The sequence below is a fragment of the Portunus trituberculatus genome, chromosome 17 (assembly GCF_017591435.1).
Source record: "Portunus trituberculatus isolate SZX2019 chromosome 17, ASM1759143v1, whole genome shotgun sequence".
Taxonomy (NCBI): domain Eukaryota; kingdom Metazoa; phylum Arthropoda; class Malacostraca; order Decapoda; family Portunidae; genus Portunus; species Portunus trituberculatus.
The window spans coordinates 5,399,651-5,419,228 of NC_059271.1; the positions used below are offsets into that span (position 1 = coordinate 5,399,651).

Consider the following 19,578-nt stretch of genomic DNA (forward strand, 5'->3'; position numbering starts at 1 on the left):
GAAAAATTCTAGATATGAGCTCAATCCGGGAACGAACTAATCTCATATGTAGAGGGGCCACTGTATTTTCCATCTTTTCTTATCATATTATCCAAGCACTTAATCACCTCTCCTTGCATTTCTTTATATTCTGTTCTCCATGTATTGGTCTTTGGTGGCACATACATGACTATGATTCTCCTTTTTTTCATTTCTTGTCTTGATTTTTACTCCCATTACTTCCGCCATACCATCTCCATAGTGCACTTCCTCCACGCATGTATCACGAACCATTATTAGCATTCCTCCTCCCCCTTTTCCCTTTCTGTCTCCTCTCCAACTTTTATATCTCTCTTCCTTAAAGCTAACATGGACCTCCTCCTTTGGCTTTGTTTCTACAATGCACATTACATCTGGTCATTTCTCCTTCAAATAGTCTCTAACCTTCAACACATTGGATAACAACCCATCTATATTTGTATGTCACTCTTAATTTCTTGCTTCTCCCTCCACTTGTATTTCTTCCATTACCTCTTTTTTCCAAAGATACCACTTCCTCAGTCTCTTATCTAGAACCCTTCAGTAACACTTGAAACACTTTATTATACCTACATAGCAATTATATGTATTATACATGGGAAAAAAACAATTTGTAGGTATGAACCAAAACTTGCTTTTTGGGCAGTATGAATATTATTAGGTATTCTAGTCGTCAGTTGACATACATATGTGATATTCGTTATGTAAAACTTTCTACCCCTTTACAACCTTATTTTGAAAATGTATACAAGGACATTGGCATTATTATTGATGGTGATCAAGAATATACTGTTTATAATGTTTTTTAAAAGTGCATAGTGTAGGCAGTTGTTGAATGTGACTGGGCACAGAATTCCAAATTTTGGAACCAGAATAAGTTAAAAAATGTTGGAAGAGTGACAGGCTGTTTTGAGGAACACGAGATATTCGCGGGTTCGGGCGGGATAATTGTGTTGTGGTAGTAAGGCTGTCATATTACCTCTATTAACTGATTTGTACATATAGATACCAATTTGTAATTTATTTATATCAAACAGTTTGAGGATTCTCGTGCTTTTGAATAAGGGTTGTGTGTGATCAAAATAACCATGGTTAGAGATAATCCTAATTATTTTTTTCTGTAAACGAAATAAGGAAAGCAGATGTGTGGGATATGTGTTGCACCAAATTGGTGTGCAATACTGAAAATATGGTAATACATGGGCATTGTACATTATTTGTAGGACATTGCTTGGCATTAAGTGTTTTACTTGGTATAACAATGATGTATTCCTTGATAATTTGTGACTTAAGTATGAAATGTGTGGTTTAAATGTCATATCTTCATCAAATGTAATACCTAACATTTTGTTGTTTAGTTTTTGCAGTGACAAAATTGTCATATTTTAGAGAATTTCTTCTCAATCTCCGTCCTTTTTTTTTTTTTTTTTTTTTTTTTTTTTCTCCTTAGCTCTATTTCTGAGCACTCTCCTTTTCTCTCTCTTCCAAGTTCACATCTCTTTTTATCCATATATCTTTAAATTCAGTATATTCAGCCAGTTTTCCTTTTCTTGCCATTATATGCTCCACCACCATTTGAGATCTCATTCTCACTTTCAGTGGTCTCTTCTTCACTGTTCCTTCCACTTCCTACTCCAACCCCTGTGTGCTATCCTGAACCAACTTAATACCTTTTGCCAACTCTCTCTCTTCTCTCTCACTCGCAAACTTCCCCAAAAATCTGGATACATTTCCACTGTCCACTGTCTCTCGCACCAAATCTTCCTTCTCCTTAATTACTTGAATTACTGTGTCCTTTGTCTTTTCTTGTATCTGCTTTTTTTACTACCTCAGAGAATTTGACTTTTTCCTATTCCTGTTCCTTTTTCCAGGCATCTCTTAATTTCTCCAACTTGATCGCACCCACTCCACTTTCCACTGTACCTGCCCTATCCTGAACTTTTCTCATAGATTCTTTCATGTTACTTCATATTCACCACATTTAGCCATTAATATACCATTTTGTGTCAACTCCTCCATCTCCTCTTTCATCACTACTCTTACTTTCTCACGTTCTCCTACTTTTTCACATTTTCCTATTCTCTCCTTTAGTTCAGTATTTTCTTTAGTTGTCTTGTTTTTCCAGAATATTTGACATCAGTTCCTTCATGCATCTCGACTCCCTCTCTACATTTACCAATCTTCTCACATTAACTTTGTCCTCACGAAATTCTGAGAATTCCTTGCGTTTTTTTTCTCTCAATCTCCTCAATCTAACTTGTGTTTCAATATAGCTTGTCCTATCTAGACTTGGCAAATGTTTTGATAACATGCATCTGGCAGCGCCACCTACATTACCTTCCCCTCCATTATTTACTTTAACGATACCCAAATCTTGCTTATTTTTGGGACAGGACACTTTATGGCTCTATTTCCTCCTGTGCATACAGTTTAAGTCCTTCTGCTTCACTACGCCTGTTGTTAGTAATGTTCCTCTGGGAACTTCTGGCAACACAACCGTTCTCCACTGCTTTTTGCAGAACAATAAAGGTGCAGATATTCCAGTTTCTCTCCCAACAGCTTGACCTAATCTCACTTTGCTGTGCCCCCACCTTACCTGAAGGATGTTCAGGCCATCTGCATTGACTACCAGGATGACATCCCCATCCCGGAGACCGGCGAGTTTGCTGTGCGTTCTTCACCCTCCTGCCAGGACTCCGTAAGTCACCCTCTGCGTCCCTGTTTGTCTCTATCCAGTCTTAACTTTCCCTATCCCATTGCAGTGGTAAATAAACATTTTAGTTTATCATGAATAATAAGATCAATAAGTAGTTAGAGGAACACAAGGTTTTAGAAGAGAAACAAGGAAAAGATTAGAAAGTGAGCTATATATATGGGTAGGCATGTCCACCCTCCACAAAAAGGAGGAAGAGAGAAATGAGATGAAGTGAAGGAAAAGGAAGCTACACATTGATAGTCCAAGATAAAAATCCTAAAGCTGATATAGATCAAGAATTCATTTGCATTTAAAGTTTTCATGAATGCTGAAGATACAATAAACTCTAGGCAACCTGTATTTTGTAGAGAATATTTTCTTTGTCAAATAATGTATTACATTTATTGTAAGGATATGAAAAATACTGATAAAAATGTAACACAATATTATTGATTAATGATAATTGACTAGGATGCAGAACATGTTTAAGGGAATTTAAAGTAGTCATCAATGGCCTCAACAAACTACATACAAAGTATTTACAAAAGAAAGACATCCATCCAATGATTGAAATATCTAAGATTAAAAGCACTAAGTACAGTAATCAATGTTAAACTTAAATAAACATGACTATACAGTTATAATACAATAGAACAATTAATTTTTAGGAGCAGTACTTACATATTAATAGATTAACACAGGTTTTAATCAGATATTCTTAATTAAAATTATCTAAATGAATGTAGGTACCTGTCCTAAAATTATTGATATCTATATCAAATTTGGTAAGACCTCTAAAATTCCATTTTTCAGGAATAATACCACAGGTACTCTTGAAACAAAAAGATATCTAAATTCAGTCAGTGGCACAAGCTGCTATCATAGGTTTATTGATGATTCTCTAGTCATGCAATTACAATACATTTCTGAAATATTTTTTACAGTGGTATTTCCTGAAAAGTAAATCAATATAAGTATGATTACTGTCAATCTTTGTTGTCTACATAAAGTTAGGACTGTTATATACATGCTTTCACAATCACATTTCTTGAAAATAATTGTTAATCACAATTAACATGTTTAAGAGTTTGCCATGACAAGCCATCATTTAGGAAATATCTTCAATCCATGGCTATCTCCAGAAACTTACCTAAGGATTTAACAAAGCATAAAAGAACTTCATGTGTGCCTGGGTAAAAGGCAGCCCTTCCAGCCTTCTTATTCCATTGTTAAATCTTGTATGTTACATTCATTCATTTCACATGTGTTCTCTTTCCCAGTTTTCCCTATCACAGTTTATATCATACTTGTTTCAAGTATATAAAGTACAACTCTTGTGTATAGAAGAACTCCATTTGCAGATCTTTTTGAAAGAGTGTAGCTTTTCAAGTTACGGAAAGTTGGTTGTGCGACTTTGCTTAATTGGGTATCACACTGGCCTATGATATGCCAAACGAGGAACATCCGCTCCAGATAGCTGGAACTCTCCCGGGATTAGCAGAGTAAAGTTGGGATGGCTTCATATCTATTCCGGTTCTTCGTATGTTATGTAGTAAAACCTATTATTTAAACTAAAAAGAACATGCCTAAATTTTTTCATATTGGAATATCAAGTAATATTTCGTCAATTCAGAAAGATAAAATAAATATATATATATATAATAGTTTGGGCTCATGGCAACCACCCCCGCCTCAAGAGTTGCCGTCGCGCATGTATCGGTTCTTCTTTAGTTTCTTTTACTTTTCTTCAATAAGAGGAAGTGGAAATGCAATTCCAGAAGGAAGCACAGGTTGAGGTATAAGCAGCATGGTTTTGTTCTGGTTTGTTTTGATTAAGCTTGGTCTTGGTTGCTGGGCCATTTGCCTAGCATAGCAAATACGTTTGTGTATGATAATGTTCCTGGTTTCACACTAAGAACCATGGAACGTGTTCGGCGCATCATAGGCCTGTGTGATACCCTCTTCAGTCTGACTTTCAACTTACTGACTTCAAAATTCATGGTGCTGCGAAGTCATAACTTCGTGCCACAATGAATATTCTTAAACATCTATTACTTCACAACCTCGTATATGATTGCCAGTGTGGGTCTCCAACTAAGTTGCATTCTCTCATTAATACTGACTGGAAACGTGTAATTAATTCAGCATCTGACAGAGCATCTCCACATCATGTTATCTACATTTTAATCTATCTATACAGTACTTTTTTATTATTATTTTTGTTAACATATTTGTAAAAGTGTTTCATTTAATTTATGAATCTGTTAACTACATATTTCTCATAATTCTTTTCCTGTTCTCTCTTGAGATCTGGACAAAATTCTTTTCCTCTTCTCTTTTAAGATCTGGACTTAATAATTTCTTGCTACTTTAAATCATTCACATTCTTCCCTTCATCTTCTTTTCCTCCTATTCCAAGCTGCTGTTTTTTTTTTTTTTTTTTATATATATAGTTTACATCTTGTATTGTACCACTCTTATTTCATTTTCACGTAATTAGTTATTGTCTTTGGTATCTATTGACAGCTTCATTGTAGATTTCTGAATATATCCTGCCATGAACAATTGATTCCTGTCTGTGTCCACAAAGAATTTCAGCAATCAGCCTTCCTGTATTCATATCTTCCACTACTGTTTCTCTCCTTGCCTGATTTTCATTCAATTATTAGATGATCACTATTGCCCAAATGGTAAAGATCTATTGTCTTTGATAAATGCGATCACTAAGTTTAGCTTCCATGCCTCTTCACTCTAAAAATTTGAAATTTTCCCCAATCACTAGGTGTATGTGTCTGTATGTGCACACGCGCGCATGTGTGCGTGCGTACACGCGCTTACATGTGTGCTTGTGAGTGCATGTGTTTACCTAGTTGTACTGTAAAGGGTTTAAGTGGGGCTCATAGTGGTGTGTGTGTGTGTGTGTGTGTGTGTGTGTGTGTGTGTGTGTGTGTGTGTGTGTGTGTGTGTGTGTGTAATTCACCTCGGTCGCCTGATGGTCACCCAGCCAGTCGTCCCCATTACAGAGCGAGCTCAGAGCTCATAGACTGATCTTCGGGTAGGACTGAGACCACAACACACTCCACACACCGGGAAAGCGAGGCCACAACCCCTCGAGTTACATCTCGTACCTATTTACTGGTAGGTGAACAGGGGCCACACATTAAGAGGCTTGCCCATTTGCCTCGCCGCTTACCGGGACTCGAACCTGGGCCTCTCGAATGTGTGTGTGTGTGTGTTGTTCACCACAGTTGCCTGCTGGTCACCCAGCCAGTCTCTCCCCTACGGAAAAAGCTCATACTGACCGATCTTCACACAGGAATGAGGCCACACCACACACCAGGACAGCAAGGCCACAACCCCTCCAGTTACATCCCTTAACTTTGTGTGTATGTGTCTGCGAAAAAGAGAAACTAACACTATTACATTTCAGAAATAGGATAGAAGGCAAAGAGTACTTTCATGCAAAGTTCTATTGATATAGAGCAGTATGGAAGATGGAATCAACAAATAGATAAAGGTTAAGTCAAGCGTGCTTCAAACTTAATAAATTAATAATAAAATAAGGTGTGTGTGTATTTTCCTAGTTGTGTTTTGTAGGAAATGAGGTATGCTCATGCTGTCCTGTCTTCATACCTATAGTCATCCAGTTTAGCCTCAGAATCATGAAAATTTCGTGCTTGAACCACGGTTTCATCCAAATTGTTCCATATTTCTGTTTCTGTTTGGAAAACATAATTTCTTGGTCTCTTCTACACATGGGTTTCATGCTGTGTTCCCTTGTATTTCTTGAGTCCCATACCAATAGGTCTTACTTGTCAAGTGTGTCAAGCCCTGTATATAGCAACTGGGTGTCCTCTTTCCCTCCTCTGTTAGAATGTTGGAAGACTTAATATCTTTAATCTGTCCTCATACATTAGGTCTCTCAAACTTGGAACCATTTTGGTTGCAGCTCTTTGAATCTTTTCTATCTTCCTTATACCTTTATTATGTGGTGACCATATAAGGGCAGCATATTCTAGTTTAGGTCAAATCATGTATTCTGTTAGTTTTATCATTTGTTCATCTACATAGGCAAATGCCCATTTCGTTTTTCTTAGGAACTCATATTTCTCCAACTATGTTGTTTACGTGTTAGGAACTCATATTTCTCCAACTATGTTGTTTACATGTTTTCTGGTGATAAATTGTCATTTATTGTACTACCGAGCTCTTTCTCTTCTTTTGTTTTCTGAATTTCTACACCCATAGTGTAAGATATCACTTGTCTTCTTATGCTTTTCCCTAGTTCACCATTTCTTGAATATTTCTGTCTTGTCCAGCCTTTATGTATGTTGTATCACCCCTGATGCTGTAGTTTGTGCTCTGAACTTGACTTTCAGCATTCTTCCTACCTCTGTATATTTTCCTTGTCTGTGCACTTCCTCAATTTCACTCACCCAGTCCTCAACTTCTCCCTGAACACTTCTTACCATATCTTATGCCACTTTTTTTTTTTTTTTCCTTTCTCCCTGTTTTTACAGGTTCCTTTTCTTCATTTAACCCATAAATAACTGTACTCTTCTTCTTGTCCAATGCATCCCTTACCTTCACTTCCTTCAGTTTGATTACCTTCATTATCTCTTGGGTTAGGTCTACCTTTTCTTTCTGTTGTGTTTCCATGATTTCTTTAAAACTAACTTTTCTTTCTCGCTTTCCTTTTTCCACTCGAGATGTTTGCCTTTCATTTGTATCACTTCATTTTCCTGTTTCTTTACTAACTCTCTACCTGCACCTTTTATATATATTCACCTCTTTAGAATTCTTCCTTTACAGTATAAAAACATTGCCCTGCACTTATACACAGCCATACTTCCCTACTACACATTTCCAAGCAATTACAGTGGTTGCTGGTTTTGTTTACACAAGATTAGCTGTTCCACATTCGCTCTCCATCAAGGCATAAACCTGTGTGTGTGTGTGTGTGTGTTTCACTGTTTGATCTGCTGCAGTCTCTGACGAGACAGCCAGACGTTACCCTACGGAACAAGGTCAGAGCTCATTATTTCCGATCTTCGGATAGGCCTGAGACCAGGCACACAACACACACCGGGACAACAAGGTCACAACTCCTCGATGTGTGCGTGTGTGTATTTACCTATTTGTGTATTACAGGGCCCGAGCTAAGCTCTCTGTATCCTGCCTCCTCGGCCACTCCTGTCATCTCTCTCTTTCATCTGATTGACACACACTGCGTCAACGACATCACTGCTCAGTTTATTCCACTTATCAATACTACAATGCAGGAAACTGTACTTTATCACGTCATTTAGACAGATGTCTTTTATTAGTTTTTTTCCATGTCCTCGGAGATGATTACTTGTGGTCACCTTTATCAATTCTCTGTCCAATATGTCAATCTTGTTCACCAATTTATACATAGTTATCATGTCTCCCCTTGTTCTTCTCTCTTCTAATGTGGTCAGCCCCAGTTCCCTCAGCCTTTCCTCATAGTCTAACTCCCTGAGTCCTGGTACCATCCTTGTTGCCAGCCTCTGTACCCTTTCCACCTTCACATTTTTCTTCATATGCGGTGACCAGACACAAGCTGCATATTCTAACTGGGGTCTTATTAAAGTGCATATATATCTTCTTCATTCCTTCATCTAGGTAGTGGAATGCAAGGCCAATATTTTGAAGCATGTTATATGTTTTCCAAAATATCTTGTTAATGTGTTTCTCCGGTGACAAAGTGTTTTGCACAGTTACTCCTAGGACTTTCTCCTCATTGGTCTCTTCAATTTTCTCATCACCCAGCCTGTAATCCCTGTTTGGTCTGTATCTACTTCTTCCCATTTTCATAACATGGCTCTTGTTTATATTAAATTCCATCTGCCACTCTTTACTCCACTCATATATTTTATCAAGATCTTCCTGTAACTTGTTACAATCTTCCACATTCTTTACTCTCATAATTTTAGTATCGTCAGCGAACATATTCATGTAACTGTCAATTCCTACTGGCATATCATTAACATAAATCAAAAACATGATGGGACCAAGCACTGACCCTTGTGGAACTCCACTGGTTACCTTCTTCCACTCGGACTTCCTTCCTTTCACCACTGTTCTCATTTCTCTTCCCACTAAGTAATTTTCCATCCATTTTGCTAGTTTATCATTTACTCCTCCAATCTTCTTTAGTTTCCACATCAGTCTATTGTGTGGTACTTTATCAAAGGCCTTTCTCAAGTCCAGGTAGATAGCATCCACCCATCCCTCTCTATGTTGTAGTATGTCAGTCACTCTTGAATAAAAACATAATAAATTGGATACGCACGATCTTCCTTTTCTGAAACCAAACTGCCTTTCACTCAGAATGTTTTCACTTTCTAGATACTCACTCCACTTAGCTTTAATTACTTCTTCACATACCTTGCACAATATACTAGTCAACGATACTGGTCTATAATTTAACGGTTCCATTCTACTACCATTCTTATATATAGGCACAATGTCAGCTCTTTTCCACTCTTTCGGGACTATTCCTGTTCGTATGGAGGTTTCCACAATATCAAATATGGGGTTCAACAATTGATCCTTACATTCTTTAGCAACCTCCCAGATATGCCATCAGGCCCCATTGATTTATTAATATCCAGTTGCTTATAATTTTCCTTACATCTTCTTAGTAACCATGATGTCCTGCATTTGCTTTATTTCCGTAGGCCTTCCTCCCATAAAATGCTCCTCCTTTGTAAACACTTTGCAAAAGTTGTCGTTCAAAATTTCAGCTATATCTCCAGCATCCTCATATACTTCTTCCCCATTTTTACCTTTTCTATTGCCTCCTTTTATTTAGTTTTCCATTTATGAATTTGTAAAACATTTTAGGGTCACTATCACAGTTTTCCGCCACTCTGTTCATATTCCTTCTGTGCTCTTCTCCTTACTTCAACATATCTATTCCTTGCTGTTTTGTAGACTTCTCTTGATAATACATCACTGTTTTTCTTAAGTTTCTTCCATGCCTTTTCTTTGTTCTTTTTGCTTCTTCACAATTTCTATTAAACCACTGTTTATTATTTAAAGTCCTCTTTCTGTGATATGGCACAAACTTTTCACAGCAGAGTTATATAAATCCATAAATTTATCGTATTTCAATTGCATATCCCTTCCTGGTATACCACGGACCAGTCAATTTCATTAAAGAACTCTCTTATATGGTTATAATTTGCCCTACATAATTTAATTTTTCCTCCTGTGCTCCACAATCTTATTCCGTGCTTAATTCCATATCCAGCTCAAAGCTTAGGACATCATGATCGCTTTTCCCCAAGGGACATTCATGTTCAATTTCCTCTTTTAGAGATCTGGCCCTGGTAAATACCAAATCCAACCTTGCTGCAACATCTTGTCCCCTGCACCTTGTTGGTGATCTCACCCACTGTGTCATCAAGTTATTTGTTGCTACCTTTAACAATTCCTCTGCCCACTCACCACCATTCACCACTTCGTAGTCTTCCCACACTATTTCCTTACAATTAAAGTCCCCAACTATCATCACTCTATCCTTTCTGATGAGTTCTTGCTTCATTCTGTCTAGAGTATTTCTCATCACCATTTGATACTGTTCATATTCCCAAGCACTGGTTCTGGGTGGTATGTATACTGTTATAATATTAATGTCTCTCTTACCATCTGTTATAAGCATACTTATCACTTCCTCATTTCTCTTACTAAAGTTCACCTCCTTCACTATCAGATCTTCCTTAGTAAGAACCATTATACCACCACCTCCTTTATATTTTCTATCATTTCTCCATACTTTGTAGTGTTTTACATCAAACCAATCTAGCTTTATTTCAGGCCTTAACTTTGTTTCCACCACACACATTATGTCCGGTTCATTGTTTCTTAGGTAATCCATACATTCTAGCCTCTTAGACAGAAATCCATCTATATTCATGTATGTCACTTGAATTCCATTCCTAATCTCTTTCTTCCATGTTTCAGTCAGTGTAATGTCTATTCCGTCTGTTTTATCCACCACTTCAGCCTCCCATTTCTCATCCTCCAAAAAAACTTGGTCTTTTCCTCCTCGGTTCTTTCCTCATTCTTCTCTCTCACTTCAGTTACAAGCTCTTTCATTTTCATTCTTTCATCCTGTGTCATATTTCTTCTTATGTAAATTGTTTTGGTTTCCTCAGAGTCCTTAAGTTTCCAGGCCCTCCTCAGCAAGGCCTCGCTGCCACCTGAGACTTTAATTTCAATTTTAATGGTCTACTCTTGCCTTCTTCAAAAGCTCCTAGTCTCACACTTTCCTCTACCTCAGCATATAGGCATTCTTCCTCCTCAGAGATCTTATTTAGTAAAGACTTAATCCTGTCATTTTCCTTATCCCTCCTATCTTGCCAGTTCCTGTTAGTTTCCTCCCTCAAACCTGTTATGATCACGCATTTTTTCTTTTCGGCAATATCTCTCACCACATACTCATTTTCCTTCAATGCCTTTACCATTTCACTCTGTGTAATCGCTTTATTTTCTTCTTTTTGCTTTTTCATTATCTCCTTAAAGGACTTTTGTACTTCTTGGTGTTCATGTTTCACTTCCTTCATTTTAGCATCAATTAGGTTAAGGCATTCCTCCTTGTGTGTGTGAAAAAGAGAAACTAAGACTATTAATACATTTCACAAATAGGATACAAGGCAAGGAGTACTTTCATGCAAATTTCTATTGATATAGAGCAGTATGCAAGATGAAATCAACAAATAGAAAAAGGTGAAGTCAAGCATGCTTCAAATTTACTGAAAAAAATCATAGAAAATCTTAAAAAATAAGGGTATACCCAACTATTACTACATAAATATTATTGGGAAACATGCTATATAATCCCAACTGTGCTAAACACCTAATCATTAGCATTGTTTGTCACAAGAAGGTGCAACTAGTTATCACAGGTGCAGTGAAGTATTCAGGTACAGGTGCTTCCTAGAAGGCAGACTGCAGCATCATCAACAACATCAGCAAATCTTGTTCTTTTGGTCTGAGGAAAACCATGACCTTCCATCCTCCTCTTCCAGCGCTCAATGTACTCTCTATATTCTTCACACTGCCTGAAGGTGAACAAAGTAGGATAATGGAGGTATTGGAATGTAAAAACTAAATTAGGAAAAAATGAATTCATAAAATAAAAAAGTGCCAGTTTGAAGATGAACACAATTATCTTTTTATATCTCAAACAAACAATATTTGAGATGAAATACAAAACTAAGATTTAGAAATTGTTGGAAGGATAGTTGCTGCTGCTATAAAATAATATATACAAAGGAAAGAACATGCCACTGATGTGATAATCTTGAAAAGACTGGGAACTACAGTAAATGCACAAACTACTATCTACAAGTACATTAAATAAGCCAACATAACATCAACTTAGCCTTGAACCCATTTATGTACACTTTGTATACTTTTTGCATTCACTATCTCCTCTTCCAGACTATTCCATACATCAATATTTCTATATGGTAAACTATACCACCATGAAAGCAAGCAAGCATGTGCTCCATGATAAGAAGCAATTGATAATAGGTGGCAGATAGACAGATGTGTACTCAACAAAGTATCAGCTGGAATGGGGAAGAGTTGTGGTTGTAACAATAGTAAAAACAAGAAATACCACCTAGTGAAAAGTTACTGCAAATATATACATTATATTTGCAGATAGTGAAAGCATACACATTTAGGTACTAAGTATAGTATAAGTATTTCTTAAGAGGTTGGCTCTCATGCACACCTGATGAATGGCAAAGTTACCTGTTACACCATGGCACATTCTGATGACAATTTACACAAGATTTTTGTTTTTTGCATTGGACTCGGAGGGATCATCATCGAGATGGCCCAGACAAGGCACCACACATACACAAACATTATTCATATTTTCTGTCAGCCCAACAGAAATTAAGTCATGCAGCCAACCATACAACATTCTAGGAGTCCAGGCACAGTGCAGCAGAACACACACATACACAATAAGGCCTAACATCACATTGGTCTACCCCTGTCCCTTCATAATGAGACTTGCATATGCTGCACCTAATTCTGTGAACACAGCATATACAGAGTACTTATGGAGAGCCTCTATAGTCTTCCAAATCTAAATGCAACTTTCTGGTGGGGCTCCTTAGGGAATGGTAAGCCTCCCAGCTCTGCCAAGTCTACGTGAACTAACAAATTAGAGCTCCGTGTACATAAGTAAGAGGCGTATAAAATGCTTTAATGAAAATCCAGTATCATCAAATATTAAAAAAATAATTAAAAGAAAAGTTAACATTCCACGCTTATGATATTCTTATCACAACAACAAATACCAGCAGGCCTGTGTAAGTGTTGCTGTGAAAACATAATCAACATTCATCAAAGTCCTTAACTAAATTGGTGCAATAACTGTTCTAATTACAATATGAATGAATATCTAAAACAATTAAGATACAGGCAACCCCTGTTTAACGAAGGTTCACACAACGAAATTTCGCTACAACGAAGGTTTCATTTTACTACCATCTGCTCGTTTAACGAACACCAAACTCGCTTTAACGAAGTTTTATCCAGGTAATTTTTTTTCCAAATTTGAAAGCCCCACCATATTTCGCAAGCTGACAGGCTTTTGAATACACCAGGAGCTGCTGGTACTAAGGCCTGCCTCAGGAAAAATCCTGGGACCCCTATAGAATAAAGATCAAGATCAAGCCTCTCGTGGACAACACAAGCAACACTCACTCCCCAGTCAAAACATAACAGCGTCAGCAGCAGCTTGTCTTCCCTAGCTCAACTTACCACCAAAATGCCCTGCAATTGGCCTAGTGTTTGTAAGAAGACCAGGAAGTCTCTTACTCTCCAAATGAAGCTAGATATTATTCAGACATGAGAGAGGCCAGAAAACTATAGCAGTGCTGGCCACTATCTTAACTCCATATTATACTGTCTCTATTTTCAAGTCAGCAGACTCTATTAAGAAGGCTGGTGAGACCGTATCTTCCTTGCAAGCTAAAAGAACCACCTGAACTTGTGACTCTACAATGGATAAAATGGAAAGCCTTGTGGAAATGTGGTACATAAGTTTTGTATGCAGTATAATGATGCGCACTTTGTTTACATTACACAGGTTGCCGGTTAGTGTCTTTCCCGTTTCACTCTTCCTCCCTTCATAAAGTTAAGATCATCAACATTATAAAGTTACATACATACATAAATTAGTGTACATTATAATGACTTAAATTAAACTACCTAAATGTTTAACTTCATAATTTTTACTTTCATTAAACCTTTTACTGTACTATGATGCACTCTCGCTTTGCTTACTCTCAGGGGTTAAACTTGTTATAATCGGTTTGCTTAACGAAGTTTCGCTTAACGAAGAGTTTTTTAGGAACGTAACCCCTTCGTTAAACGGGGGTTGCCTGTATATACTGTATAATTTACATCCAACATATGAATAACCAAAATCCAAATTATTTGAGAGAGAGAGAGAGAGAGAGAGAAAAATAAATGAATTAGAGGGGTGGGTCAGGTCACACACCTGACCATTCCAATTCTGAAAGGCCTACCATTTCCTAAGGAGCCCTGCCAGAAAGGTGCATTTAAATCTGTAAGACTATACCAAAACTAGGCCTATATGCTAATTAACCCCATATGCCAAGTGCATCCATACCCTTTCCATGGATTTAATGAGACTGAATAATTTCCATATGCTCCACTACAGCTCTACATTCACATCAGGTACAATCACTTTCACTTGTAGAGTTATTTCTCTGTCATCCAATAATCACCTCTTCACACAGTTTATCCATTTCACTGAGCACATCTGATTGTATTTATTCTCTTTACTGATTTCCTGTCCTTCATTCTCTCACCATATCAACACCACTGATCTGCCTATACAGCCAACTCTCTCAAAACGCTAATTCTTCTTTACCTCGTCATTTTTTATTCTGTTGCTCCACACATACTTATTAAACACTTTGTTTCTATTACACTTCATCATTTCTTCTCTGTTACTCCCACATTTCATGTTTATACAATGGTCACTACTATTCCCTCACATAACCCTTTCTTTACACTAATACCCAGTGTTGTATGTTTAAAGATCTTTCTCAGTCCACCAAGTACTTTTCCTGCTTCTTTCACTCAGCACTTCACTTCTGTCTCAATTCTTCTGTATGCTGCTACTGTTGATCCAAAATATTTGAAACAATCCACCTCTTAAAGTTAGTCTCTATTCAATCCATTCACCACCTATCTCTTGCTAGCAGTTCAATACTTTTTTTTTTTACCAACACTCAGTATCCTTATGCTATACCCTTTCATCTACAGTGATGAAACTCAGTTTCAATAACAATAACAATGATGAAGATAGTAATACAGATGATAATCATAATATTAATAATAATAATAAACTAATAAATTATTAATCCATCTAATAAAAGATCTCAGCCAGTCTTGCTTTGGGTTATGCTGCTGCTTCTCTTGTATGATAGAAATACAGTAAACATAAATAATATTAAGCCTTCTTTGAAAAAATAAATGAAATAAACAAAAGTAATAATAATAAATGGAGAAAAACCCTGATGTTGCTATACAGGATAACACCTATCCACAATAAGGAAATTTAAATTAATTTTTAAGTATTATTATGTTTCAGGTATGAACCACTTATTTAAAATATATTTATATTGATAGTTCTTTACGGCTGTCAGCTACTTTGAAATAATTGTGTTTATTTAAATGACTGTCCTGATGTCTCTCTAAGATGAACTGATTTTGTTTCCATGAATGTTTACAGGTAGTCAATAGGACTTTCCAGCTTTAGATCACACACTCAACTTTTAAATAGATGTTACATAAGAAATAAAATAATAAATAAAAAACAATAATATGAAGTTATAACATTTCTGAAATTTTCATACGAAATAATGCAATCAACCTACTTACTGAGAGGAAGAGAGCAAAAGATGTATTGCTGTTCTATGAAGAGGTCTTGGGAAAAAGGTATTTTTATAGAAAAAATATTGAATGTCTTATGGGTTCAAACAATAAAGAGGTAATCAATATAAGAAGGTAAATCAATCTAGTCATGTTTCATTGGAAGATAGCCTATGAATTCCTAGCCTATTTCCTTAAGAATTAATTTGTTCATAAACATTTTTTTTCTTTTTTACAATATTGAGCTTCAATTTAATATCATAGGTATGCCTTTCTTGATGTTCTGCAATGTGTTCAAATTTTGTAGAATATTATGCTTTAGAATATTAAAAGAAATATTTTTAATAACCAACTCTGTCATGTGTAGCTACATATATCAACTGTACAAGTGTAAGCTTAGCTCGTATATTTTCTTTGTCAGAATTACACTGTTGACAAAATAAAATTAATGAGTGTTGTTATTTTCTCTTGTGGTACCACAGTATTTTTCTGTTTTGTAAATTGCTGTAAATAAAAATGCATCAACTTCACTTTCTGTAAGAAAGTAGCAGGAAGTTTCTGCCTTTAACATTTTTGCAATTTTTTTTTCTTTCTTTCCTTCTTAATAGTCCCTTTAGCTAAAAACCACCAGATATTCTGAATCCAACTTATTCAGTAATATTTTTGCAATACATGCGAAGTAACTTTTGCACTCCGAATTTATGAAGAAAAAATTTATAAAACTATACCTTACAAGTATGCAGGTTTTGCATGAATGTTCTATCATCTGAAATACTGAATTACTTCAATAGAAAAGTTAAGCAATAATATTGTCACCACGGACAAAGCTAATATAAAATTCACACTCTCTATCTACCCTTTTGGTGAGGTACCTGACAAAGTTTTTACAATTCTCCAAATTTTCATATTTCAAGATATTTTTTGGTCACCTTACCAATAAGGCTGACCATGAGCTGATTTACAAAAAATCAAAAGGAGAACAATTATAACATAACAGTACTTACGCTACACACACACGCACATAATAAAAAAAAATAATAAAAAAAAAAAAACATGAAAAATATTTACAAACTCATCAATATGTACTACAAGGTTTGGTATGTGTTGATTCACACATGGCTTAATTAACATACATGATCTATTAATTAATTTTCTTAAACTTTCCAAAGGATAAGTACTTTGATATTATAACTGTTTTCCTTATGAAATTTTCTTGAAAAGTTTACTAATGTCAAAGCTTATTCAGTTAATAGAGTAATTTAAAATAAGATTTATTATAAAAATTTAGGAAAATGGCATAAAATTCATGAGTGCATTGACCAGCTAAGCCAACAGCAACTACTGTTAAAGTTTCTGTACCATTTATTCTACAGTGATGTTTATAAGGGCAATTTTTCTGGGTTCCTGTAAGCAACCTACATAGCACTTGTGTAATGCTGTGAAACTGGAGTGCACTGAGGAGTACTAAGAGCCTGACGATTTTTGGCACCTTCAGGAGGTTCTCGAATATCATGTATTCTTGTCCCTTGATCATGAGATCTGCCACTTGAATCCATAACCCTATTATTGGATTCTTGTGCTCGACTTGTTTCATGTACACGTCTCCGTTTGCTGTCAATTATTCGTACCAGGTCTGTTGGATGAACTAGTTCATTACTATAATACCAGCGTACATACTTGTGATATTCCTCCTTGCGCCGACGATCCACATAACTGAATATGCAGGATGCTGGTACCCAAATGATGACAGAGATGATGATGACTGTCCCCACAATGTTGTCTCGAAGAAACATCAAAACGGTGTTGATGTTAATATCTTCTATGATATCCCAGAAACGTTCCACAACATCTTGAACAGTTTTTTCACACTTTCCCTGTAACAAATAAAATAATACGTATGCAATGTAAACCCAATTTCAGAAGAGGTAATTAGTATACAGAATGTAAGATGAACAGATAACATTAAACAAATATGAATCATATTTTTCTGCACTTGTAATGACTTTCCTCAAATTAACTCCTAAGATACCTTTTTAATTACCTGGCAAGTAGTTGAAAAAAATATATTGTAGCCACACACTTTCTAATGTATTCCAACCATATCATGAAATGTGACAATTAATTTTCACAACAAAACAAAGTAGCTAAAAATAATGCTTTGGCTTGCTCAATTAAAAAAAAAAAAATGTTATTCTAGTTCAGAGACAAACATTTTTGCTACCAACTACAAAAATATTTCAAATTCATCTAAATATGGTACTTATAAAAAATCTATAAATGTAATAACTATATACATTAAATAATGTAGCACAGAAAAAGAAGTAAAGAAGGCAGAATAAGTGAAAAGAAAGAAATGGAGAAGATAGGTGAAACAAGAACAAAAACAGGTCATTAAAATAAGATAAACATAGTTCAGTGATGAGGGAGCCAAGAGAGATAGATAGTATTACTCCTTGTATTCACAATTTCACATATTTGGAGATTTTTACCAGATTTTACTACTGGTTAACCCCTTCAGTCTGGGGACGTATATATACGTCATGGTGGCTACACGCCAGTCCGGTGACGTATATATACATCCAGAAGCCTTACCTCCAGTCCGGGGACGTATTATTACGTCTTGTGAGCCATAAGCGTTTTAGATGAGTGTACCCAAGAAAACCAGCAGCCATTCATTCTCTGATATGTATATTATCTAGGAAAATGAATATATGTAACTATCATATCGCAGACAAGAATAAGTTTTCACATGAAGGTTTATTTTTTCTGTTTCGTCAGCTTTAGCAGCCACAGCCACCAGCTTACAGAGAGAGAGAGAGAGAGAGAACTTATCAGTCTCACATGCCAGGTGATAATCCTCTCTCTCTCTCTCTCTCTCTCTCTCTCTCTCTCTCTCTCTCTCTCTCATAGTGTTTCCATTCATAGTTTTTTTGTAGGTTTTCGTGTGTGTGTGTGTGTGTGTGTGTGTGTGTGTGTGTGTATTTACCTAGTTGTATTTACCTAGTTGTAGTTTTACAGGGCCTGGGCTTTATGCTCGTGTGGCCCCTTCTCCATATCTACACTTATCCAATCTTACTTTAACCCCTTCGCGCCGGATGTTAAAAAAGCCCTCCTGTATGATATACTGGTGGTAGTGCCGCGCGCCCGAGCGCGGGAAACTCGTTCAAGCTTGTCATGCTTGTCGTCTTTGTGTATTATGCTGCTATTTTTTAGTCACTATATCGCCTTCGAAGAGGAAAGTGGACGCTTCTCTCTTCGGAGAAGAGAGAGAGAGAGAGAGAGAGAGAGAGAGAGAGAGAGAGAGAGAGAGAGAGAGAGAGTGACATTTGCTGATATTTTAGACACAAGCGGGACGCATGTAGCTTATCTTTCAAGAGGAAGAAGGGGAGAGAGAGAGAGAGAGAGAGAGAGAGAGAGAGAGAGAGAGAGAGAGAGAGAGAGAGAGAGAGAGATTTTTTTTTTTTTTTTTTTTTGTGTGTGTGTGTGTGTGTGTGTGTGTGTGTGTGTGTGTGTGTGTGTGTGTGTGTGTGTGTGTAGCCACGAATGTTACAAAGGGACGCATGTAACTTATCTTTCAAGAGAGAGAGAGAGAGAGAGAGAGAGAGAGAGAGAGAGAGAGAGAGAGAGAGGGGGAACAGTCTATGCCATTGGGTAATTTTAGACACAAGGCGGGACGCATGTAGCTTATCTTTAGTGATTGGTGGAGACAAGGATGATGATGGGAGGAGCACTAGGATTTCAAGGACAGCATACGGCGTGTGTAGTTGGTATCCAACACACTATACGGGACAACTGAACTGAAGAAAGCTCAGAAAAGAAATATGACGCCTACGTAGGCGTCACCGTATTTGCTACTGGGCTTCATGACGCCTACATAGGCGTCACCGTATTGAAGGGGTTAAAAG

The 19,578-nt window shown here is 36.6% G+C and overlaps 1 protein-coding gene across 3 annotated transcripts in view; it reads right to left on the minus strand.

Moving 5' to 3' along the window:
* Positions 1-11,471: 11,471 nt before the first annotated feature.
* The window catches only part of LOC123504923 (ADAM 17-like protease), a 57,917-nt gene continuing 49,810 nt past the window's right edge, over positions 11,472-19,578 (minus strand). For 2 of the 3 annotated variants that reach the window (XM_045255847.1, XM_045255848.1), the window contains exon 12: positions 15,909-17,547. In XM_045255847.1, the coding sequence (XP_045111782.1) occupies positions 17,089-17,547 (459 nt within the window). In that variant the 3' untranslated portion in view covers positions 15,909-17,088. Of the gene's footprint in view, positions 11,806-15,908; positions 17,548-19,578 lie in introns of those variants that run through there. The other variant, XM_045255849.1, reaches the window with a different exon arrangement.